Source organism: Lissotriton vulgaris, chromosome 1_1 (genome assembly GCF_964263255.1).
Source record: "Lissotriton vulgaris chromosome 1_1, aLisVul1.2, whole genome shotgun sequence".
In the NCBI taxonomy this organism is placed as follows: Eukaryota; Metazoa; Chordata; class Amphibia; order Caudata; family Salamandridae; genus Lissotriton; species Lissotriton vulgaris.
Genome location: NC_141685.1, coordinates 1,511,259,232 through 1,511,285,745, shown reverse-complemented (window position 1 = coordinate 1,511,285,745; position 26,514 = coordinate 1,511,259,232). Strand labels below are relative to the sequence as shown.

General features: G+C 43.8%; 1 protein-coding gene across 1 annotated transcript in view; it reads right to left on the bottom strand.

Annotated features, from left to right (window-relative positions):
- Positions 1 to 26,514, bottom strand: part of ORC5 (origin recognition complex subunit 5) — a 333,695-nt gene that overhangs the window by 132,428 nt on the left and 174,753 nt on the right. Inside the window, exon 12 of the mRNA XM_086967427.1 lies at positions 6,162 to 6,272. Coding sequence (XP_086823553.1) covers positions 6,162 to 6,272 — 111 coding nt within the window. The remainder of the gene's footprint in view (positions 1 to 6,161; positions 6,273 to 26,514) is intronic.

Below are 26,514 nucleotides of genomic sequence, written 5' to 3'. Positions count from 1 at the left end.
CTAGCCTCATTAGTGTTAAATTGACCAACAGCTTGTGATCTATACGGATGGCCAACTCCATACCCCATAGATAGTAACTAAAGTGATCCAAACCCCACCCACACGCCAAAGCCTCATGCTCAATCCAGAATATGTACCTTCAGGCCCTCTCAAGGAGTTGGAAGCAAACAAAACCACATCATCCTAACCACCACGTGTTTGGAGCAAAACTGCTCCAAAACAATACTGGGTGGAGTCTGTCAACACCACAGAGGGATCATTTGTCAAACAGGTTAGGCAGAATGCAATTGACATCCTTTTTCTTTACCAGGTTAAACTCCTCCTTAACTTCCTAGAACTACACAAACAGCATTCTTCATAAGCAACTCATGTAGATTATGAGTCTTCTCTGCACATTTAGGAATAAACAGTGAATAAAACTCAAACGTCCCCAAAATCAATCCCGGCTGATGTTTATCCAATGGTGTGGGAAACTCCTCAATAGCTTACACTGAACTTTCCTCGAGTTCAAATCCCTTTAGCTGACAATTTATATCCAAAATTCATGTGGTCCAGTGCAAATTTACACTTGCTAGCTTTCTTCAAAATAGACCACACCTTAATCAGAGATCTATCATGGGCATCTGCATCCTTTACAAACACCAGAATGTCAGCTTGAAAACAATTGACATTTGGCAAACCCTTGACTAACTCCTCCAAATCCGGTTGAAACTCAGTTGACACTGAAGCCAAACCGATAAAGACATGCGTTTAAACCTGTAGTCCCCTTCAGGAGTAATAAAATATGTCAAAAGGCTGACATGATCAAGGTAAAAAAAACCTTGGCATCCTTCAAAGAGGTAAGCATTTCAGTAATATTTCGCAAGGGATGTCTAGCTACCCAAATTCTTTCTTTAAGGTCCCTCAGATCTATGCACATTCTCACAGACCAGTTAGGTTTCATGGCCAAAACAAGCAAGGATAACCATTCTTAGCTCTCCATTGGTTCTATAATCCCATTTTCACACAATCTTTCCAATTCCTTTCTTAGTTCCTCAAGCATTGATAAATGTGCAGGACGCTCTTTATGCACCACAGGACGCACATCGGACTTCAGAATTATTTATTGAATAAATACCTTAATTTTACCCAGTCTTTCTTTATTTCTAAATATCATTGCTACAACCACCCCAACAAACAAGAACCATCCCTGGTCACATACACTGTACCATTAGGACAATTCCCTTTGAAATTAAACATAGCATCAAACTCCTCCCAGGACTGCAATGGGTCTACCACCATAGGCTGCTGGATGAACATTGGATTCCCTCAATGATATGTTGGAAAATCTCCCCCACTCTTTAGATCCAATTAACGTGAAAAAAGACCCAGAGTTAGCCATTATATTGTTGGACCTTTAATGTCATCTATACAATAGGGTCTTTTAATAACCACAGACCCCACCTGATACGGTTGTGTCCAAGGAATGTGAGTGCAAATATTTATGTTCAGTGAGATCATTGTCCACACACATTTTCCTCACAATCAGACTGCTCAACACTTTCCATACTGTACTCCACAAATGTATTCATTTTTTTTATACCGTATTACTAGGTATAGACCGCCATACTTTGCCAAAATGCCCCTTCTTTCGACACTTGGTAAAAGTTTTGTCAACAGCCAGGCATTTCTCAAGTTTTTCTAATTGCCACACTGTTAACACCCAACTCCTTTAGGTCTAAATACATCCTTACTCGTTTTTACTTTTGATTCATCATCAGCAGATATAGAATGCACTTTTGGCTTCACTGACATTAGCTCCATGAAAACAGTGTCAGAATTGATATTGCTTGCAATTTCAACAGCTTTGTCAAGGGTTAAATAATCTATTGCTAATCATTTCTCTTATCTTTTTACTATTTGTCCTGTCCACCATTTGTTTCCATAATTAGCTCCTCTTCAAAAGTTTTGTAATCACATGGCACTGCAAGAACTCCCAAACGCAGTCACATAGTATTGGACTGGGCCCTTTTTGGCTAAAGTCCCCTAACCGCATGCGCGCTAGCGGAATTCCGCTCCTGTGCTGTAATTTTTAAAATCGCACTTTGCGTGACGAGCTGGGCTCGTCATCAGCGTGCGAGGAGGCTACGCCATGACGAGCCCAGCTCGTCATCAGCGTGCGAGGGGCTAAACATTTTGCTTTTTTCCTAGACCTTTTTTCTGACATGGTGTTGCCAACTTAGATGCTTTGGGCACTTTGCCACTGCTGATCAGTGTCAAAGTGCAAGTGCTCCCTGTGTAAAGTGGAATGGTAATTAGTTGTCCACGATTGGTAGGTTTGCCTTACTAGTAAAGTACCTAGTAAAGTGCACTATGTGTGCCAGGGCTGGTATTGCAAATGCTACTAGTGGGAGTGCAGCACTAATTGTGCCACCCACACAAGAAGCCCTAAAGAGAGAACTCAGGCCTGCCACTGCAGTGCCTGCGTGCCATTTGTTAAACTGACATGTTGTCCTGACAAGTTGCTAGGCCTCACCCTACCCTTTTTATGCACATCAGACACCCCTATGGTAGGTTCAAGGTACCCCCAGAGCATGGTGCAGTGTATGTAAAAGGCAGGACATGTACGGAGGTGTGTACCATGTCCTGACAGTGACAAACAGCCAAATTTGTTTGTCATTGTTGCAAGGCCATCTTGCCCATAGGACAGAGTGGGGAGGCTGTGTAATATGTTTCCAGCCTATCTTACCATAGGCTTAAGATGGAGAGGTGAAGTTTAGTGTACCTGAACTCACAATTTAATAACACATCATTTGTGAAGGTGGTGTTTGCATTTTGTCTTTGGAAACCACGCTTTTAGAAGTGGCTGGTTTATTTGTACTAACAATTCTGTGCGTCTCTGCCTGGTTGTGGATTGACTGTCTAGATTCGAATGTGATGGGATCTTGGAAATGACTTTACCCAGGGGAGGAAGTGAGACAGCAACAGGCTGACCTGCATCTGGAGTGTAGGGGGGGGGGGGGGGGAGTAGCCCCTGGAGGTGTAGAGGCCTGGGCTGCCGCCATAAAACAATGGCTCCATCTCCTGCTGAGTCATTGAAGATCCAGACCCCACTATCAAAGGAAGAAGGGGTCACTGGCAGGGAGACACCCAGAATTGGTTTGGACAGGGGTCAGGGCCCCCTGAACACAAAGACTTCAAAGATATTTAGAGGTAGAACTATGAGAGCTGAAACTCCTGAACATTGGAATGGAACTGATCAAGACTGAAAAGGATTGAAACTATTTTGAGGTCAAGAGGAACCTTTGCCAAGGAAGAAACAGCTGAAGAGACTGAAGGAAAGGACTGACCCTTGATGTGTGTTCTGGGGCTGGTCTGCAGTTTGCCGAATTAACCAAGGAAAGGCTATGGGACTTTGCTGTGTACCCCTGCTTGAAAGGACTTTGCTGTGTCCTGAAGTAACCTGTCCCCAAGGGACACAGGAGAGCTGGATTCCTGTAGCGGAAAATCAGGAACATAAAAGTTTCAAAGGGTATCTCAGCAATGCTGTGTGTGCGCTATTTGCAGCCTGAGACCCTCGTAAGAATTGCCCTGTGATTGTGGGCCCCTGGAGTCCAAGTGAGTCTCCGCAACGCTGTGTGCATGTGCTTTGCGCAGCCGGAGACCTTCGTGAGAATTGTCCTGTGATCGTGTGCACCCAGAGCTCAAGTGAGTTTCAGCGACGCTGTGTGCGTGTACTCTGTTGTAGCCTGAGACCTTTGTGAGAAATTACCCTGTGGCGGTGTGTCCTGGAGCAGTCGTGTTCTCCGAGTTGATAGACAGCATGACCAGAAGTGCTGTGATCATCTTTGCCATTAGCCCGGACCGGCATCCCCAGAGGAGCTGTGAGCATTCACCGCCGCCGGCCCGAGCCTGCCTTTTGCCAGGGAGAGACCACGAACCATCATGTGGGGGGTCCATGTTCCACTGCCCAAGATTAATGAAGTTGCATCGGAGGCCCAAGTTGCGAGGAGAGTGAGATCCTACCCCCCAGGTATCGCTTAGCGAGCGTGCATCGTGCTTGGGGTACGAGAAAACCGCTCTCAGCCTTTCCCATCCTTGCAGCTTGAGCCTCACCTCAAATTTGTATCGCGGTCCGTACTTGCGGAGGAGTGGCAGTACCAGGGCCCGAGTGTGGAGCTGTACTTTGTTTTACACCATACCCCTGTTAGGGGCATATTTTGGCAGTAGCTGACCGCGAGTCAGTAAGAGTGGCATAGAGACCGTCCAGAGCACCGTGATCGGTGCCGGAGTACATTATTGTTGGCATTACGAACTGCCTCAGCATTGCATTACGCATTGCATTATTTTGCATAACGAACTGCCTGATTGTTGCATAACGAACTGCATAGCATTGCAGTAGGACTACATTGGATTATCAGGAATTGCTCATTAATACTGCAAGAACCTTCAAGGGCTTGCTGGCCTAATAACTGGCAAGGGGAAATATTACAAATACACATATGTTGGATTTTTATTGTGTCGTCTCATCGTATCTCTTTTATAAACATATAATTGTTTTTATGAAACTCATGAGGAGTCTATTTGTGGTGTCATCACTGGTTTACTGAGAGCGTGGTTGCAAACACTTTACACATTTGCCGTGGAGATAAGCCTGGCTGCTTGTGCCAAGCTACTGGGGGGGGTGGGGTGAGCATGGGCCATCTGCGAAGGTGTTCTTCCTTTCCCTGACTTAGAAGCAAGGGTCCCTATTTGGACTAAGGTACCTACCTCAGTCAACTAGAGACCCCCAGTTCTAACACATAGGAGTCAATTGATTCCCCAAGAAGTTGGTGCCGCAAATAAAGTATAATTTTTTTTCTTTAGGAAACTGGCATCAAGCATTTTAAATTGCAGCGACATTCATCCACAATGTTTCCTTCACCAATAATAAGTGTGACCAGCAAAGATTTCAAAACATTCCTCCCTTCTGGAACTAATGGATGACGCAACAAACAATACTTATTAAATCTATGCAAGTACTTCTCATTCAATTTCATAATGTCGGGGGCTACTAAGAAGGCAACATGTGGCATAACGTTTTGTTGCATAATGAATTTGGCTTCTATATATAATTTAGTAATTTAAGAAATTTCATTGGCTAGGAGATATACACTGCCCATCCGTCACATTAATCTTCCTTATTGGCAATAGGTGTGCAAGTCAGCCTGTAAACTAAGCAATTGCAAAAACAAAGCTACATGCCAAATTGAACAGTCTCCAAATATCCAGACAGTCACTTTACTTGATGGCAGAAGGTGTGTGAATCACCACATGAAACAGTGACTCGCTGATGACTATGAATGTGCAGGTCACCGTGAATACTCTGTACCTGCAGGAATCCCAATTTCCTTTAACATCCAATACACGCATAAACTTGCAGATCCTCGTACATTCAAAATGGCGGCTGTAAATGAGGTGATAACACAACAGTTACCCGCTCACTGTAAAAACAGATACCATCAAGATTCCCCCCCCCCCCCGCGGAACAGGACCGTTAAGCTCAGTTCCTACACAAGCGGTCCGTATGACGCTGATTTCGGCAAGATAACACTTGTCTCCGTGCATACCAGCACTCTCCCGAAACCTGGCACTCCGCAGAGCACCAAGTCCTAACACCGGTACAGAGTAACTGGTGGGTACAAAGGCCCAGCTCGTCGCCACAGAAAAGAAGATCTTCAGATTTGAAAACAGGTGTGTTCACAGGAAATTTGAGCATACAATAACACGACCGGCAGGGCATCTACAACTGCATCTACATTTAAAACATGACAAAATTCCGAGCATCTTCCCAACGATCTAGAACCAAGACAATACATAAGGCCTGACAATTCAGAGCACACGTGTGAAAGGCTTAAGGACTATGCTTGAAGCTCTATATGCTATGTTAAGGCCAGATTTAACGTTGGGTTTTAAGGGGAAATCCTCCTGTTCGTGGTGATAGAGGTAAATCCTCCATTAGAAAACTTCTCACCACCCCCTCCACTCCCTGTTGAAAATCATTTTGCAGCACTTCTTTAAATCAGGCTTTCAGTGTGGAGTAGTTTTTTTTTTGCCTTGTCGGAGCCCTCAGGAAACTTTTCCTAGCTATGCTAAATTACAGTTTATGAAACAAAGTTAGAAACAGCTACATGTTAACTCACCTGGGAGAAGATATTTGCTGTTGGCGCAACCTTGCTGTCAACAACACTATACAAGATTGCCAACAGTCTGTCAAGAGGGAAAGGCTTCGGCCCAAGAAGATGATTGCTGGTCTGTAACAAGAGAGACATCAATTAAACTGATAATCATTTGGGATACAGGAAGATTACATTGAACATTGTTGGCTTTTGTGTGCTGAACTAATTTGTCTTTCCCTGCAAAAACAGAGGAAGCTCAAGTCACTTGTAGCACATAAAGGGCAGACTAGTTAGCTTGCGTGGTCATTTTAAACAGTCAATATCTTTATATACACTTACATTTGCAAAGCATTAGTGTACGCTGCAATGCAAACATTAACTTCGCTGACAATTTGAGTATGCTCTTAGTATGTCAAAACATTAAGCGATTAAAAGCAGATATCTTGGGACCCCCCCTAGATTGTCTGCTCCAAACACCTGCACTACCTAGCATATCCCGTACGGAATTTTCCTAGGTTGTGCTTAATAGGCCCATCCAATAGAGGTGTGCTCTTCCTTGGTTAGGAGGAGGGTGGGGGGCTTCTTTTCAAACTTATCTTTGACTGGCCGAACATAGTAATACAATTGCCGGGTTGCATCCCGAAGACCATAGAGCGAGCTGGCTCGTTCCTTACTTTCTCTATGTTGAAAATCAATAAAAGAAATTAACATGAAAAAAGCAGATATCTTGGCTCTAAAATAGAACATAAAACAAAAAAATTGAATGTGTGTCAACTATAAACATCTTTACATATTTCAACATATAGACTGGGGCCAAAAAGGTGTTTGGTATGACAGGGTCTTTGAACATGAAAGGAGGAATAATTTGCTGATGCACATGATGGATTGCCAATGGTAGGTGGGAGTTAGCAGAAGTTGTCAAAGATTTCATACCCAGAGTTACCAGAAAAGTCCAGCGCTTACCTCAATCTCAACTTTTAGCAAGATTGACAGTTAAAATTTTGCAAGACATGAACAAGTTGTTAAAAGACTACCCTACTATCTGCCAATCTCAAATCGGCCTTAACACAAGCCCATGATATCCATAATAGGATATTGGCTCAGAGAATGTACTTCAGCTTCTCCTGACTCCTGGATGAACATATGTGCGCTCATTTATTTGGGTTCTGTGAAAGGTAAGCGTGGCCGATGGTGGTCCACATGTGGCAAAAGGTTAAGGGCATGCAGTGAGACTTTGGTGCAGGATGTGCAGCATGAAGGCGTTTCAGTGTGTGTAAAATAATGGCAGTCCTCTGATATCATTTTCAGTCCCTTTATATTTAGGATTTCCTGTTTTCAGTTTATATTTTTGGTAAACTCTGGTTGGGTTTTTTCAGTTTTTTCAATACCTTAAAAAAAACTGTGGTTACCAGTGCTTAGACATTTTTGCGCCATTAAAAACAACAGAAACCATGTTTTTCAGTGTTTATGGAATTTTAAATATTGCTTGCCTTCTGCCCTGATAGTGCATGTGTATAGACAGCATGTGCACAGGGTATATGAGGTCCAAATACATTTTTACTGCACCCGAATGGACTACAAATACAATAGCATTCTTCATTATCTTTGAAGATTGTAAAGTGACAACGATCTCTTTCTGGGAAGCACTTCAGCCCAACTATTGAATTTGACAGGCCATCATACAAATTTTTCACATACATAGCGGAATTACTGCAAATACAAGCAGTATCACTCCAATATTTTTTGAACTTGGTTGGAAGCTTTTTCAGCAGCATTCCAAGTGACACTGCGTTCCAGGTTTCCAAAACATCTGGTGCCACGTTTTCCCCACTACGTCAGTTTCTTGGTAACAGCATTCTTTTCACATATACCGGTCACTACATCTTGCACTGAATGTTTAAAGTGTGGGGTGTTTGGCAATTCACTTACAATCAATACTGACTCGCTAGAAAAGGGAGCCGATGTATCAAAATATTTCACCCATTCTCTGGTCTGTGGCTGAATGTTATGGTACATATTAGGAAAGATTCTTATGAAACCAGCTATTTTACCCATCAGTGAAATCAAATTTAGCCAAAATATAAAATATGATTTTGATATTTCCCGGTTCTCTACAGTTTAAAATACCTAAATAAGACCTAAAACATGCACATAAACACCATCTTTAGACGAAAGACCACAAAACTGAAAAAAAGCAGAAGGAAGAAGAGACAATGTTTTATTGACATTCCTAAACAAAACTCAAGCAGAATAATGTTAGCCCCATCTTTCTTGATGCTACCGTGTATAACAAAGTTACATTGTATGGGCCCCTTCAGAAGGAACTAAAAAAACACTTTCACTCATCTTTTAGTTTCTTCGAATGGCAGTTAGTTTGTGGTTCCAAAAGTGCTTTTTCAGTTTTTATATGTTTACACCGGTGATGGCTATTTTCCTTTCGGTGGGGTTTTATCAGTTATAATGGGTTTAAACCAAAAGAGAGATAGCCTATTTATATTACATAATTTGACCCTAAGGAAGACCATTTCAAGAAACGAGGGCATGCTATTTCATAAACAGTTTGCGATGGATGCACTCTAGACCAGTAATGATGCTGGTGATGAGATTATTTTTCCTCAAAGAAGTTGAAAATTGTGCCTGGAAAAAAATCCTAACTCTAACCTTTAGAGCTGCCCAGAATGTTTCAGATATTCTTCAGATTCGTTTGCACCTTATATTTATAGATGCCTTTGGGGTGTGTGTTCCAATTCATTGTCAATCTCTTCAGTCTCACATGAAGGCTGGGTGGCTAGCATTTGAAACTAAATATTCAAGCTCAAAACCTAGGTGGAGCAGAACTATGCATTTCCATTTATAAAACTGGAGTAGTACTGATACAAGCAGGGAGCAGTGAACTAGAGAAGTTTGACAAGATATTCCAAACGATAAAATATACTCTAGAGGGCTTAAGTTACCAACCACACCCGACCCCACAAGAAAACACTTCTGACATAAACGATATGACTACCAGAGACACCAATCGAATTGGAAGCCAACATAATCAAACCACTAATTCGAGAGATATAATTGAAACAGGAGTGACAGTACCGGAGAACGAGACAAAGGACAGAGATCTACGAGCCATGCGAAGGAAGAGCATGACCAGCTCCAAAGGGATGGGTTGATGCCGTTCCTAAACGATGAGACTAACCACGTAGAGAGCACATTGGCCCGAGTATATCACGCCATGATAACCGGGAATTGGATAAGGTAAATGATACCAACCTTCCTCTACTTCTCTCTAATACAAGACTAGAGTCCTGTAGACCCTCTCCCACAAAAACACTCCTAGCATCACATATCTCAGACAATTCTTATGTCATCCCTAATAGAATAGCAACGGAAAATCAAACAAGGGACACAAAGGAAAGGACCGCGTCACTGAGAATAGGTCAAAAACACAGAAGAGCAAAATGCAAACCTCGGATAAACAGGTTAATCATCCCTAAGAACTCACCTCTAAACCAGAAAAATATTAAAGAGCTTCAGAAACTAGTTGTCAACCTGGCACAAGACTCAATCAATACTCTAAAAGCGATTGAAAAAATATGGGAGATGACGGTAAGCACTCACTCTAAGGTCACGCATATCCAAAATCTGGTACACTCCTCACAAAGAAAGAGGAGCGAGATGGCCATGCCTTTAGCAAATAGACACAACCGACCAGTTAGGACGAAATCCTTGCCAAAGGAAGAAACTATTGCCTTACTCCGAACATATGAACCTTCAGACTGTGTGAGGGAACAGAGAATCAAAACAGTACCAATCGACTCTAATAGAACATCCGGAAAGAATGATAGAAAACCCAACCTGCACAACTTACAACACATCCAGCCAACAACAATCGAATCCAAAAATGAGAACCTTAGTAATTCAGGGAAACCGTTGACTTGCCTTCTACTCAATTGTCGATCTGCGAACAAACATGCATCAGACATAGCAGCCCTCATCATCAACAAGGAAATTGATCTGGCAATCCTTACAGAAACTTGGCTATCGGAATCGTCATCTCCAACCATGGATCTCTTAGTACCACCTCAATACAACATTGTGAGACTAGATAGACTAAGAAAATCAGGAGGAGGTATAGCCTGCATTCACCGATCAAATATAGAGGTCAACCAGATTCAAGCTGACCCTCTAGAATCTTGCGAATACCTAGGTCTTAATATAAGATCAGCAAGCAATCAAAGATGCATCCTGCATGCGATTTATCACCCACCAGGAGATAATGAAAAGTTCACTGAGCAGTTAATGGAGATCATAACGGCCAACTCCAACTCTGATACCAATAGCACATTTCTAGGCGACTTCAATTTACATTGGGATGATTGCAATGATAAACTGGTTAACACGCTTAAAGATTTCCTCGTCGAGTTAAACCTCACCCTAGCCTGCACACAACCTACACACTCGAAAGGAGCGACCTTAGACTGGATTATCTCGAGAAACAAAGACACATCAAACCTCTCCATAACTCCATGTGATTTCTCTGATCATCATACTATAACTTTCGGGATACCCATAGTGAAAAAGGGCACGAGTGTGCAACCCTCCAGGTACAAAAAATGGATTCGAGATACAAAGGAGGCTAATATTGAGCTACTGGTCGAAAGCTGTGAGAGAGACCTAAAGCCATCTAGCAACCTGCAGGATGTAAATGAGCTGACCGATCACTACATAACATCAGTCGGAAATATCGTCAACAACACCATGCCAATAAAACTGAAAAGAGTCACGGAGAAGACGAAAAATTCTTGGTTTAATGGGACACTGAATGAAGACAGGTGCAAATTGAGAATGGCCGAAAGAAAATGGAGACAACATCCTTCATCCCCCGAGCTGAAAGCCCTCAAATATTAGAAATCAATATAACAAAAAGATCATAAAGTCCAAAAAGGAATTTATAAGATCAGAACTGGACAATGCTAAAAATAGACCACGAAAACTCTTCGAAATACTAAAGCAACAATCAAATAAACTAGCCAAATCCGCTCAAGAGAACTCAAAAACACCCTTAAGCTGCGAGGATTTTTCCACATTTTTCACGGGAAAGGCCAAATCGCTTGAAGTAGAGCTCAGGAGCGCCGCGGCTAACCTACCGATCCAACCTTCGCTGCCTATGAGCGATGCCAACTTGACAACAGAGTGTATTAAGACAAACAACAAGGCAAAGTGCGATACATTCGAATTATATGACCAGGACAAGATCAACAAAACGCTTTCGGAAATCAAACCTAACAACCACTAGCACGACCCACTTCCTGCAAAATGCCTTCAAGAAATCAGCCACATTGTGGTTCCAATCTGGACCAAAATAATAAATGCATCATTATCACAAGGGATCCTCCCTGACTGTCTAAAAACAGGTCAAGTTGTTCCCATAATCAAAAAACCTACAGCAGATGTTACAGATCCGAATAACTATCGCCCAGTGAACAACATCCCTTTACTGGCCAAACTAATTGAGAAATGCGTGCAGGGCCAACTGAGTCAACACATCACCAAGTTCTCCCTACTAGATGAATGCCAATCAGGATTCGGAGCAGGGCACAGCACTGAAACAGCGACCCTCCATATTGTTGATGATGCGTTACAAGCCCTCGATCAAAATCAAGCATGCCTACTGATTCTATTAGACCTATCATCGGCGTTTGACACGGTAAATCACGAAGCATTATTGACCAGGCTGCAGGACAGGATGTGATTGTCTGGAAATGTGCTGAAATGGTTTGAGTCCTTCCTACAGAACACAACGATTCCTGGTCAACCAATCGATTTCACCTCCATGCCCTAACTCAATAGGAGTCCCTCAAGGATCGACGTTATCCCCAGATCTGTTTAACTTGTATGTTGAACCTCTCACAGAAGTTCTCCGAAAATCACGATATCCTATCACATGTATGCAGACGACACGCAAATATACATAAAGATCGCCTCCCTTGATGACATTGAAATAATGAATGAGACATTAAAAATGGCATTGCAATGGTTAACCACCACTCATCTGAAGCTAAATGCACACAAAACAGAGTTCCTACTAATTTCACCACCAAGGAGCCATATGGATATAAAGGAATGGACCAAACTGGTGACTGTACTAAACTGCACCCCAACCCTAGTCAACTCAGCTAAATCGCTAGGAATCACCTTAGCGAGAACCTTGACATGAAAGCCCACATTAATTCAATGGCGAAAAGTGCCCGCTTCCACCTGAACTACTTAAGAAAATTGAAACCTTTCATCTCAGAAGCGGATCTTAAACTAGCAATCCAATCCCTCGTCATCTCAAGGATTGAAGATGCACCACCTTAGCTGGCTTACCAAAAACGCACACAGCACCACTAAAAGCTTGCCTCAATGCAGCGGCAAGACTCATCACTGGATCAAGGAAATTTGATCATATATCTCCCCACCTGAAAGCATTAAACTGGCTACCTTATGAAGCCAGAATCCAAATGAAGATATTATGTATCACTCATAAAGCGATCCATTGCAACACTCCAAGATACCTAGCCAAGAAAATTGAGCTATCTGGAGGTAATAGACCAGCTAGGAGCGCCAAAGAGTTGCTGTTGCGGCCAGCCCTCTTTTCCGAAAGAAAAGGACTTATGACAGAGCGTTCACAGGAGCGGCCCCCAGAATCTGGAACTCACCCCCCCCCCTAACATCAGGAAGATTCATAATATCGTAACATTTAAGCGGGAAGTGAAGAGCCTTTTGATGAGTAGATTCCTTACATAGGGAAGCCTATTGATCACTGTTATGGTCCATTGCTGTCCTAACACTCAACATTTATGTCATCAGAAGGGGAATACTCGACATAAATAGTAGGAAGGCTAATTTGAGGACACCAGATGGACGTCTCATTTAAGACTAAGCTGTATCCTTAACGTTACCCCATGTCAATGTGAACAATTACTGTATTTCACATCCAAAACTATTTAATCCTCTACCTCATTTATGTGTGTTTATAGGGCTTATGATATAAGTTAAGTCTAACCTCACCTCTTAATGCAAACTGCACATGCGTGAGTAACGTATATCATCTACCTCATTTATGCTTGTTTTTTGTAGAATTGTTTGTATATATATTAATCTCCAATTCACTTTCCCTGTTAAGCGCTCTGATACCCAAGGGTCTTGTTCGCGCTATACAAAACACTATAATAAATAAATAAATAAATAAAACCTTCAAGATAAGCAAAACACCAGTTTGTTGCCCCATGCAAATACGAATAATTTCCTTTTTACAGTACATTATTCCATCAAAATGACTGCAGTAATCTCCAAACTCTGTAAAAGACCCTTAGAATGAAATATTCTTGTGTCAGTATTCCCTACACCACATGGCATACCAGCTACATAAAAAAACCTTAAAACAAAAGATGGCGTCCTTCAAATAAAAGCAAAAGGGACACCTACATAAAACAAGCAATTTATCTTCTAGAAATAGATCAATGTAATGGGGTGGGCTCTGTGAGTAGCTCCTTACACCATTTATGTGTATCACAAAGATTAGCACAGGAGTATTCTGTTCCCAATGACAGAACGTCCTGTGGCAACTAGCAGCTAACAAGATGTGGCTAAGCAGGCTGTGCTCCTGTTGAGGCTTCTATACATCTCGAACCTGGAACCTACTACTACTACAAGACACATGTTTATCCCAATGAAAGTTTTATGCCAGTTCCAAGCTTCAATGGCTGCTTCCGATCTGCAAATAACTGGCAGAATTTCCCATATGGAAAACATGATGCATTCCTGGTGATCTTGAAGTTGAGGCAGCATGCACACTCATGATTGAAAACCACAATTTGCAACGTTTGAGGACAACCACCTGCAATTCTGCCCCAACCCACAGATGGGGTAATGTACAGCATGTCAATCAAATAAACAGGATAACTGAAATATAAATGCCAAACATCCTATGGTGCAAAAGCAAAAAACATGAACATACACAAATTCAACACAATATCTCAAGATTAGATGAAAATTAAGTCTTGGCCAAGTGATTACATTTTTAAACAGTTTCTTCTTTAGAAAATCTCAGTTAATCATCCCTTATATATGTGCCTCTCCCGTTTAGGTCAATGTCCTTTGCCAAATAATGCTCTTTAATCGTTAAGACGTGTTCTAAAAAACGCCACTTTAATTTTATTTTCCTAAACCTAATCAGTGCCTGCGAGTTCTTTAGGACTCTACCCTCTCTCGGACTACTCAATATTTATTATTGAGCTTTTTTAGGGATCTAAGACTGGGGTAAGGGTTAAATTCTCAAGGATATGCAAATCCAGAAGTTCTTTAAAGCTTAAAATGGGACTATTCTGAAACAAGACTGCCCCCGCACCAATGTGAGTCATAGCACCCAGTTTCCCTAATCAATACCAAGCCCAAAATCTTTGCAATTGGCAACATGCCATGTCCCAATCATAACCAATTTAATATAGCCTGAGCAAAACTTCTTAATAACCCCTTTGTGCTATCAGAAAATATATAGAACATTGGCAACAGTAGCGCAACGCGCACCTCCCCCTAAGGGTCATTCCTCTAATTTACTCCGGTGGCAGCTGATCTCGAGCGCTCGTACTCGTCAGTTACCAGCTGCCACCGGAAACTCTTTTGGAGACGGTTTTGTTTAGATTACTGTGATAGGACTATTACGCTCTCATTGATACACAAAAAAAAATGGGAGAAAGAAACAAAAGTTTTAGGAAATTCATCCTTACTCTATATAATTTATCCCTACATTACCATAATGTCGGACATTAATTCAGATGAGGATGCTGCAGCTTCTTCCCCTAATTACAACAACGAAGCCTTTAAAAAGTTCCTTCAAAAGGAAATGAGATATTGTATTTTAGATACATTTAAGGAGGCTATGTCTTCTAAAAGACCCATCCCCTTTCAAGACGAACTCCCTGAAGGGCCAACTTCTCTCAACCCCCCTCTTACTAACCAGGGTAAAAAAGCAAAACAATTGAATTATTCCGAGCCTTATACTAAGAGCACCATGGGAGGACCTAGCACCTCAAATGACTTGGGAGGTCGTAGCACATTCTTCATGAAAGGAAGTCCCCGCACCTCAAATTTGAAAAGTGTCCCTAGCGGCACAATTTACTCCGGTGTCCTTAGAGGCACAAACTACAATGGTGCCCCCCGTGGCACATCTTACATGGGTGTCCCTAGCGGCAGAAAAGACCGGTGTGCTCAATATCTTACAGACTGATTCAGAAAATGAGGATGTCTTTCCTGACCCTTCGGATGAATTTTTCTTGGATTAGGACAGTGATGAGGACCTTGATTGTAATAAAGAGCTTAATGACGACTCGCCATCGTCATTTAAAAGATATTGTTCTCAACCCTTTTGGAGAGGAGGTGTTTTCACCTCTTAATATTTCCCATCCTAGGAGCTCAGAATGGTTTCCACAAGAACATGCGGCAAAATGTATTACAAAATGGCTCAGGAATACCCTGGAAAGACACACTGAGTACACTCAGATCGTAATGTTCTCGTCCATCTATCCAAGATAAGGTCGGCCAGACCCCTAACCTAGACCCCGACTTAATTAAATTGATGTTTAAACTAGGAAAGGACCCTAGAAAGGGTATCCAGATGTGCCTTAAGGCTGCCAGGATCGCCTGCTCGACGTCCTGGGTCCTCTTTCCAGAGTCTTAGATGCAGCAGAAGATTCTCACATCAATGATGTTCCTCTGGACACAGACCTGATCAGAGGCTGGAGCCAAAGGGCGTTAGTCCTCCTCGGCAATGCTAACTCCAACCTTAATACCGAAAGAAGGAGAGCCCTTCTCACAAAAATTAATCAAAAACTGGGCGACATGGCCGAAGAAGAACCTTCATTAAACCGCAAAGGTCTCCTTTTCGGCAAAAACATGATATGCCTATTGGCAAATATGTATCCACCTTCACCGCCTGGATAAGGCCCAAAACAACATGAAGCATATTTTTAATTCAAACCATTTTGGTCGGGCCGGAAGAAGGGGCCTTTCTTCTGTCCGAAACTACCAAAGGCCCTTTACGAGGTTCAGAGGCTCTGGAAGAGGCTTCTCCCAAGCCAACTTCCAATCCAACCCTCAATTCTGCCCCCAAAGAGGAAGGGGCTCACACTTCAGAGGTTCCAGATCCCGCGCCACACCTAATACTCAAAGTAAGTACTCCGTTTACCCCTTCTTCTTTCCCTCCAAAAGTTGGAGGCAGACTTCAATTGTTTTACAAGATTTGGGAAAGCTTGACTCAAGACCCCTGGGTCTTGGAGACTGTTTGGGGGTTCAGGATAGATTTTATTGAATTTCCTATACAAACATCTCTCCCTAGAGTCCTAACTCTTTCAGACTAGCATCAAAAGATTGTAGAAGAAATTTTCTTCATGCTCCTAAAGGACGCGATCATAGAAGTTACCTGGAATTCAAGGAAGTTTGTAAGCACACTCTTTCTCGTTCAGAAAAAGGAAAAAAGGTTGGAGACCAGTCATAAACCTTCGAGATTTAAACAAGTTTCTAGTCTACAGGCATTTTCAAAATGGAGGTCATCCACCTCCCGAGAGACCTACTTCTAGAAAAAAACTGGTTGCTCAAATTGGATCTGAAAGATGCATATTTTATCATACCAATGGCCAAGAAACATCAGCCCTTTCTTCAATTCACTTGGAACAATAGTCTCTTCCAGTTTCAAGCCCTTCCATTTGGGCTTTCTTCTGCCCCATGGTGTTTCACCAAAATTATGAGAACTATTGCCTCTCTCCTGAGAGAAAGAGGGACTCGCTTGACTATTTATCTGGACGACATTCTAACTATGTCGCAAGACTTCTCGCAGATCCTCCAAGACCTGTCCACTGCAATGAATCTCAGAGTTTAGGCTTTATTATAAACCGGGAAAAATCTATCCTTACCCCCCTCCAGATCTCTGGAGTTCCTCGGTTTTACAGTGGACACCGAAAGTGCCTTCTTTTACTTCCCGCCCAAAAAATTGCCAACATCCGCAAAGAAATCAGATTTATTTTAAAACAAGACTCCTTCTCTAAGAGAATTAGCCAGGCTTTTAGGCCTACTCTCCTCATCCATACAAGCCATATTCCCTGGACCTCTCAACTACCGAGTTCTTTAGAGGATAAAAGGGAAAGCTCTCAGATCTGGTCTGCGGTACGGGGACCTTGTATCCTTAGACCAAGAAGCCAGGTCGGAACTCTAGGTGGCTGGAAAATTTGGATGCCTGGAATGGCAAAGCAATATTTGGTTTGACTCCAGAGTTTATCCTCGAATCAGGGGTGGGGTGCTCTCCTTCATGACCAAAACACCTGTGGTGTATTGTTTCTTGCAGAAACATCTCATCACATAAATTATTTGGAGCTTACAGCTTTTATGAGCTCCAAACTCTCCCTTCAAGGGAGATCTCTCATCTTGAAGATGGACAACATCTCCGCAGTTTCTTATATCAACCGTTTAGGAGGGACAAAATCAGCCGACCTCCCCGACCTAGTCAAGAGACGCTGGATGTTTTACCTAAAGCACAAAATCTCTGAGAGCAGAATACCTTCCCGGCAAGTCAAATGTTTCCATGGATTGGAACTCGAGATTCATCCTGGACTTCAGCGATTGGAAACTCGACCTGAATGTCTTCAACGTTTTAAATCAAATTTGGGGACCAGTGGATGGGGACCTTTTTGCAAGCAGGTTAACCTTCCAGTTGGAAAAATACTTCCGCTGGATGCCGGATCTGGGCTCTCTTGCAGTGAACGCCTTTCTCCAAATCTGGTCGAACCTTCGGAGTTACGCCTTTCCCCCCTCCTCAATGATTCAGAGGGTTCTTCAGAAGGTCAGACAAGAGCAATGCTTCCTAGTCCGGATAACCCCCTTCTGGCCTTCTCAAGCCTGGTTCCCAACAACTCTAGAATTGGCCTGCAGCATTCCCTTCCTCATTCCTGCGGTTAAGTGTCTGGTTACAAACGCAGACGGACAAGATCACCACCTAATTCTTTCAGGGAATTTGAACCTTCTTGCCTGGAGAGTGTCAGGAGATCCAAAGAACTCTCTGGCATTTCGACGTCAGTTGCATGTCTCCTCAGAGAGTCTTGGGCTCCCGGAATGCACTATAGGTACAACATTTGGAGAAAATGGTTTTGTTGGTGCATGGAAAGCGACTTGGATCCCGTGGAGGCCCCCATCGTATTCATAGTTAATTTTCCTATCGAACAATTTGATTTGGGCCTTTCCTATGGATCTGATAATGGTTATAGATCAGCTGTCTCCGCCGGATACTCTCTCATCAACGGTAAAAATGTTATTGTTTGTAGAGTCATGAAGAGTATTAGGCTTAAAAGGCCTCTTAGACCCAAGTACCAATCCATGTGGGACATCAAGGCTATTTTAGATCTCTTCATCTTGGCCTGATAATGGTTTGCTTAATAGGAAATGTCTTTCTATTAAACTTGCAACTCTCTTATGTCTAATTTCGTGTCATAGGGTTTCCGATATTAAATGTCTTGATATATCTAATAGATCTTATTACATGTTTGGTGTTAAATTCGAATTGTTTAGAAGAACGAAAACCATGTCGGACTATCTTCTACCCTCGTTTCGACATGTGTAAAAAACTGTTGTAGACTACATGAAGGAGTATGACAACAGAATGAATGATGTTCGCCCAAGTGGCGCTAATCAACTCCTTATTTCCTTTGTCAAACCTTTCAAACCCATTTCCTCTGCCTCTATCGCAAGATGGATCAAGTGCGCTAAGAACCTAGCTGGCGTCGATTTATCTAAATTTCATGCCCACTCTCTCAGAGGTGCTATGGCAAGTAAGTTGTTCTTGTCTGGAGGTAAGATAGAGGATATCCTCAAAGCTGCGGACTGGTCCAACGCATCCACATTTGTTCGACATTACAGTAAACCTATTGAGCACATGTCTGATGTTGTACCACATAGCTACGAACATGCATAATGTTTTTCTGAAATTGTGATTCTCCTATTAACATGACCAGAGAATCTGGATTTCATTAACGACACAGAGGCTAACTTTATCCCACCCGTCCCTCCCTCGGACAGTTTTCTCTTCCTTAATATTTTTTGAATGTTTTATGACCAAATGTTATCGTAACATCTTTTTTGACTTTATTCTAACATGCTCTGATTTTTCAGTGTAATGATATCTCCATTCCTAACTTGGAAATTTTCCTTTCAGATACTTCAACTTAAAGAATTTAAAGGATTCTTCAAAGCATCTTCATTTATTCACCATTTCATCTCTTCTTTCCGGTTTCGATGGATTCTCCTTTCCCAGGAACTTGTTGATGCTGATCCTTTTGAAACTTTCCTTTTGGTCCACATTTGAAAGAGGCTGTTTCCTTACTGCTCATGCCTTTCATACCTCTTGTTCATTCCATTCTAGAACTGTTTGTTTATGATGTACTGCGGCTGCTTGTGACTGCATTAAAAAGATAATGCATAATGTTAGCCTCCGTGTCTTTAATGAAATCCAGATTCTCTGGTCATGTTAATAGGAGAATCACAATTTAATATAGCCTGAGCAAAACTGCTTAATACCCCTTTGTGCTTTCAGGCAATATATACAACACGTCTTTAATGCCTTAGCAGTGGGACACAGATTGAACATAACTTCTGAAAGACTTTGAGAAAGGTTTTGGTAGCATCTCATGTGACTACTTCTTCGCACTACTAGGATACATGGGCTTTCAATCACGCTTTCTGGCCTTCACTCACCTGCTTTACAGCACACTTAGGGCCAGAGTTCAGGAGGGACATTATGGCAATCCTTTTTACTGGAAAGAGGGGTGACACAGGGATACCCATTCTCCCAATTACTGTTTGCCATAGCAATTGAGCCTCTGACTAGAGGCAGACAAAACAAGCAGACTTCTAGTTTAGAAGGTATGTTGATCTAGAAGACAAATCAGATTATGTGCAGATGACTTACTCTTGTAAGTAAGCAACTGACTGATCTGGTCCAGTTGCAATGCGGAAGCTGGAGGACTTTGGCTACTACTTGGGTCTAAACTGCAACTAGTCTATAACTAGGCATTTTCCCTTATTTTCTGCCAAAAAAATATGTCGGAGGTCAAGGTCACTGGGATCTGGATAAGCACAGGTAGTATTAGATATCTTGACATCCAAATGTCACATGTAAAATAGATAGCATAAACTGATAATACATTTCCCGCTACTGGATAGCGTATGTAAAGACACAAAGTTTGATATGCCAGCCACCATCAATGTTGGGCAGAATTGCGTTAAGAGACAGTTACACACCAGAAAACTACATCTTTACTCTAACCTGTGAGCTTCTAGAAACGGAGGTACCTCTTGAAAACTTTCTTGTTGATTTGAAACCACCCCCAGGTCTCATTTGGCAAGTATTTTAAATCAAACATTTGATAGTGGCCTGGCTGTGATCGACCCTGAAATATACTACAAAGCCACAAACCTAATTGTCGAGACTAAGCAGGTCTATTCTCTTTAGATGGGGCCTGTTGCAGATTCAGCATACAGGGCTGAGTTGTGGGTAATGGGAGAGTTCTCCAAATCATTTCCTACACTGGAGAAACCTCCTATCTGTGGTCCCCCCTAAGGCGAGGGTGGTGGTAGAAACATACAGGGCCTTGAATAATCAAATTGGACAGGCTGGTAAAATGACGGGCGCAGCTCTTTTGTGGGTGGCACCCTCAAGAAAATAACTGCGTTGGAGGGCTTCAAGAAGTAAATTCATTGGACGGCTTCAGGGATGGGATTGTTTGAACATTTAATTACTGGGAGATGTAAGGACAGGGAGCACATTAAAATCCTTCTCCGATATTAAGGAACAATAGGTCTGCGCCACACAGAATTCTATAGATACCACCACCACGAGTGTACCCTTGTACCCTATATGGTGGGTCTAGATTACGTCCTCAACTTCAGTCCAAGGAGGCAAAACGGACTATTTCCAGTTCCCGCCAGGAGAGAAACGTTCCTGTATATACACTGAAGCCTGCTCATTAACTTTCCACACACCTTTAAAAAGCTTAGTGAAGCATGGGAAAAAAGCCACAAACCACATGGAAGATGAGAAATGGACCTTTGCGCTTATGGCCCCAGCTTAGAAACAATTACGAACAGACTTGGACTGATGCAACTCAAATATTCACACAGAATATATTTGACCCCTGAAAGAGACTGTTGCTTCCGGGAGGGCCCAGGCTCGGAGTGCCGTATATGTCGGGCGCAGGTGAGAGACTTTACCCATTCAATTTGCATTTGCAAAGTGATTTGGCACTTTAGAGATAGGGTATTTCAATTTTTCATGTGCTTCAGATGACACTGAAACGACAACTGGACTTGAGCCCAACATTAGCTTCACTAAACATACTAGAAGAAGTGAGCTTCATAAAGGCTAGAAAGATCCTGCTGAGACTTCGATTAACACTGGGGAAATGCGACATAGCTCAGAACGGGAGGAAAGCAACACCCTCCAGTCTAGCTCAATGGTGGCAAAGCATGGATAGATGCTGCATGTTGGGGCTGCTCAAATGTGTGGCCGGCATGGTTCGCCATAAACATTGCGTGATCTAGGGGAGCTGGGAAGGGTACCAGGGAGATAAGGGGAAATTATGATTGTCACTTAACTTACATTAGAAACCGTACAGATTGGAATGATGCCAAAAGCAATTTTAATTCCTATTATTCAGATACATTTTAGGAAAGACATTGAGCAGATATAAGAGATGCATGCTAATTGTTTGAGTAACCTCTATGCCTGTGCAACTTTGGTGCGCACGTTCATAGTTGATTTTATTCACTGGGGAAAAAAACCTCAAAGAGAATACCTTAAAAAAAAAAATAGTAATGAAGTAACTTACAACTCCGTTATGGACGCACAAATCTCGCCTCTGAATGAGATTTTCACACTTTCAGCAAACAGGGCTTAAGAGTTCCAGTATCCATCTGGACAATGACCTACATTGTCATCTCTATAAAATAGAATACTCACCAATTCAATTACGATTCTGCAGCTTCAAACAAGGTGTTAATCCCTACCTCTGCACTGAGGTTCAACATTTATTAGGAGTCTTTCCCAGATCCAATATTAGCAACGCACTAAAACCACTTCGCTACGGTCTGCAAGACCCTTTACGAAAAATACTCATACTACATAAAACAAAGCATTAAAACCCACCCACAAGCCTTAGATACATATAACCACATGAGGACCCTTTTCTTAAATGAAAAAAACATTTGGGTGTAGGGCAGGATATATAGTTTCAGAAATAGTGAGGAGTTACTGCTGGGCTCTGCCTTTATATCTATGCTCTTGTGCTGCAGTATGACGTGGCCGCTCCTTCGGCAAACACCACTTACCTGGCTGAGTGCAATGAAGAGGTCTTCTAAAGAACAACATCAAAAGTATTTCAACCACTCTCAAGCTAAAGCAGTTTAGGCGGACATAATGGGGACAACCATGGTGGGCAAACAGATCTTACTCCGTGTCAGTGAAGGAAAATAAATACATAAAATGTCCACACTGGTTGTGTGAGGGGGTAAATGAGATAAATTGGTGGTTTATCATAAAGACGCCATTAAGTTTTATAGCCTCGCTACTTTGCATGGGTCTCCGATCTATGCCTGCACAAAACACCTTTGTTACTTCTGGAATACAACCTTGAGAGGGTGTTATTTCACTTTAAGGCTTTGGCACTAGTTGTTTGCCTTTTGCAATTTGTAAAATATAGACAATAGGTCTCTCTTGTTGATTCTTCAGCTACTATTACATTACCCTCTCATGGGTCCTCCCCGTCACAGTCCTTACAAGTGCAGTCCTGCCTCCACCCAGCCAATCACAACACCAGTATTCAAAAGCTTACATAAGCCCCTCCCACCTACCACGATGCCTGTTTTTTTTCTGCTCCGACGGCGGTCGGAACGCTGGTGCTCCCGGTTCCGGTTTTGGATTTTCTTCATGACGGTGCAGTGAGTGTTTTGTTTGCAGTTGTATGCTTCTGCATTTTTTACTGTTTGAATTTCCGTGGAGTATTTCCTTTGCAGTTTTTTACTTCTGCATTGTTTCCTGTGTGTTTCTCTCTATGCAGCCGCTCCGGTCGGCGATACTCCTGTTCTGGGGTCAGGCACTCTCCCAGTTCATGTGCTGGGCTGGGGCGGAGAGTTTTTGTGGTGTCCTGGCCCCGGGTCGTTCCGGCGCTGTGGTTCTAGTGCAACGTCCGGCCCCCCGATGGCCATGGTCTTTTGACCTGGGCTGTGGGTGGAGAAGTCAGGGCTGCCCTTATATTTTTTCTTTCATTTCACCGGTCTCACGTTGCGTAATTTGGTGATTGGGGGCAGTTGTACTTGGAAGTTGCTGGGCAATTTCTTTGTTGTGTTGTGAGTTTCTGTTTGGTTCAATTGCTTGGGTTCGCTCACCATGTATGAAGGGGCGTCTTCACCTGTGCCTGCTTGAGCTGTTTCCATGCGGCACAGTTTCCTGGTTCTGCAGGTGGATGGCATTTTTGCAGATTCTGGGGCTGTGCTGGATACTGTGTAGGGGTTCGTAACCTGCTCATGCTGTCAAATTACCTGAGTTGGTAAAGTTTCAGACTGTGCTTTTACACAGTTGTTGATTTCTGCTGTCCAGTCTGCGCTGCCAGGGCCTGCGGTGCGTTGTCCTGAGGATAGGTCTTTATATGGGTGATGCTGGGTTGTGGCCCTAGATCCCTGGCTTTTGTGGGGTTTTTCCGCACAGTTTGTATCCTCTGTGGTTTTTGAGCTTCCCTTCCATGATGTCCTGTTGGATATCCTGACTGATGAATGGCTTACGGCAGATACGCAGGGTTTTCCGCGTTTTTTGGGATGGCGATTTCACCTGGCAGACTTAGTCTCTCACTTTCCTGCATTTCCACATGCTGCCGCTTCTTTTGGGGTGCGTGCTGGCTCTTGTTCGGCCTGCACTTCACTGGTCCTTCTCATGGGTTGTGTGGAGTTGTTACGGGCCCTCCTTGTCTTGGCTTGGTGGATTGAGTCTTTTCCTCGTCTGGCGTGGCACTGACGCCTTGGTCCACTGTCGGTTTACTGTGGCTCCTTGGCTAACTCTACTGACAGTCTGTGTGGTGGTGCTCTGTCTGCCTCTCGGCCCTTTCGTGGGTAAGGGGGCGGGCTGTGTTCTGTTTGGTTCCCAGCCTCTGTTGCGCCTGCAGTTGCCCCTGGGTGTTGGTCGTCTGGGGCTTAGGGTATTGTTGTGCCCTGGGGGTGGCGGGGGGTCTCTCCGTGACCTGTTGGATGCGGTTGCATCTCTTCTTCTTTTGGTCTGTGTCCCACTCCCGGTGTTCATCTGGTAGTGGGTTCCCTGTCTCCGTTGCGGTTGTGGTTTTGGGGCTCGGATCAGTTGTTCCTGGCTTGTTGGTCCTGTCTGCTTTCCGACTGGTGGGTCCTGTCTGTCTTCGCTCTTGGTTGCCGGATTCCTTTCCTGAGCTGTCCCCCCTTTTGGGCTGTTTACACGGTTGTCCTTTGGCCCGTGTTGCGTTTTTCATTCTTCTTGGGCGTCGGTCTGTTTTTGTCTCTGGGCACTGTTGTGCTGGTTTCGGTGGCGGAGCGGGGCCAGGGTTCCTCTTTCTCTTTGTTCATGGTCCTGGCGCCCGTTAGTTCTTTTCTGCACAGTTCTGTGTCCCAGGGCGTTCTACGGTTTGGTGCCACTGGGCGGTTGTTCCCCTTGCGGTCTGTCATTCCACTCTTCCTGGTGGGTGTTTTTTTTTGCTTTCCTGGATTTGGGAGTTGACCGTTTTTTCACGTTCCATCGGTCCGGCGGGTCGGCGGTTTGTGCGGATTGCTGCGGATGGGTTCCTTTCTCTGTTTCGTGTGATGCTTTTCGGCCTCTCTCCTGCTCCCCAGGTTTTTGGGCGGTGCTAGCTCCTGCTGTGCAGGTTTTTTGCTGTTTGGCAATTCCACCCTGCTTGCACCTGTTCTTCTAAGTTGTGCAGGGTTAGGCCTGGTCAATACCTGGATGGGTGACCGCCTGGGATGGCCAGGTGCTGTGGGCTTTTCCCGATGTGGCTTTTGCCCTGTTTCTGCTTCCACCCATCTTGTGGCTATTCTTGCGATGGTGGCATTGATAGCCTTGTTCCGGTTTCTGGGGTTTGTTTTGGTTCTGGCCATTTTTCATCTGGTTCCTGTTCTGGGCCTTCGTTTTCTCTGGTCCTGTTCGTCACTTTGCAGGGGGCTGTTTTCTCCCTCCGGCTCGGTTCTCTTCCCGGTTGACTCTTTTGCGGGTCCTGCTGGGTTGCCCTTCGAAGTTGGTTGCGAATCCAGGGAATGGTGGCTGCCTCCACAGCTATGGTTCCTTAGGCTTGCCTGCTCCTCCTGTCCTTAGTGTTTCTTCCGATTGACTCCTTGGGTCCTTTTCCATGCAGGTTACGTAGTTCTGGTTCCTCTCTCCCCTGTTCTGGTACCTACTTAGGCCTGGTGGCTTTGCTCTCCCAACCTGGTGTTTGGGGTACGTTTCAGCTCCCTTCTCTCCTCTTGTTGTCCTTGGACGTCTGTCCTTGAGGTTGGGGGCCACGTTGGGGTCCTTGGTGGCCGGCAAGTTTTTTGATTCGTGCTGGCCTTCCTGTGGCTCATTGTTGCTTGGGCCTTCTTGGGGGAGACCAGTTGCATGTCTCTGTTCCTGCTGGCTTTCATGTTTTGTTCCCACGACGCTATGGCTCCTTGGTGTGTCTTGTGTCTCTGGTGGCACAGGCTCCCACGGCTCGCAATGGGCAGTGTCTCCTCTGTTGGCTTTGAGTTCTTTTCGGGAACGTCTGCGTTTGCTAGTTGACGCAGCTTGGGCAGTTTCCTACTGTCCTCTGTTTTGTGCCATCTGGTGCTCGCTTCGGTGGCGCATTTTCTTTGTTTGGTTCGATTTGGTGTGGCCCCTGCACATTTCCTTGGCCTTCGGGCTTTGTGTGCCTTACCTCATATTTTAATTTTTCCTCCCGAATAGTCGGGGGATGTAAGGGGGGGGGTGTAGGTGTCTATCGTTGGCCTCGCTGTCTTTGGTTTCTGCTCCTGCTGCTGGCGGGGATCGGGTTTGGCTGGAATCCATTGACTTTGGCTCCGCTTTTGGGTCCACAGCTGGTTTTTGCCCTGTCTTCGTCGCTTGCTTCCGATAGCCTGGCTCTTGTGCGGCTGTCGTAGGGGTCTTTGGGCTGTTCCTCTATGGTGGCACGTGGCATCTCTTTGTCGTGTCAGCCATTGGGTAGTTCCTGTGCTGGGGGATCTTCCTTCTGTGTTGGATTTTCTCAGGAATGTTTTATTTACAGGGCCTTCCGCTTGGTCTTCTCAGTGGGCAGCGGTTTGTGAATGTCGGGGT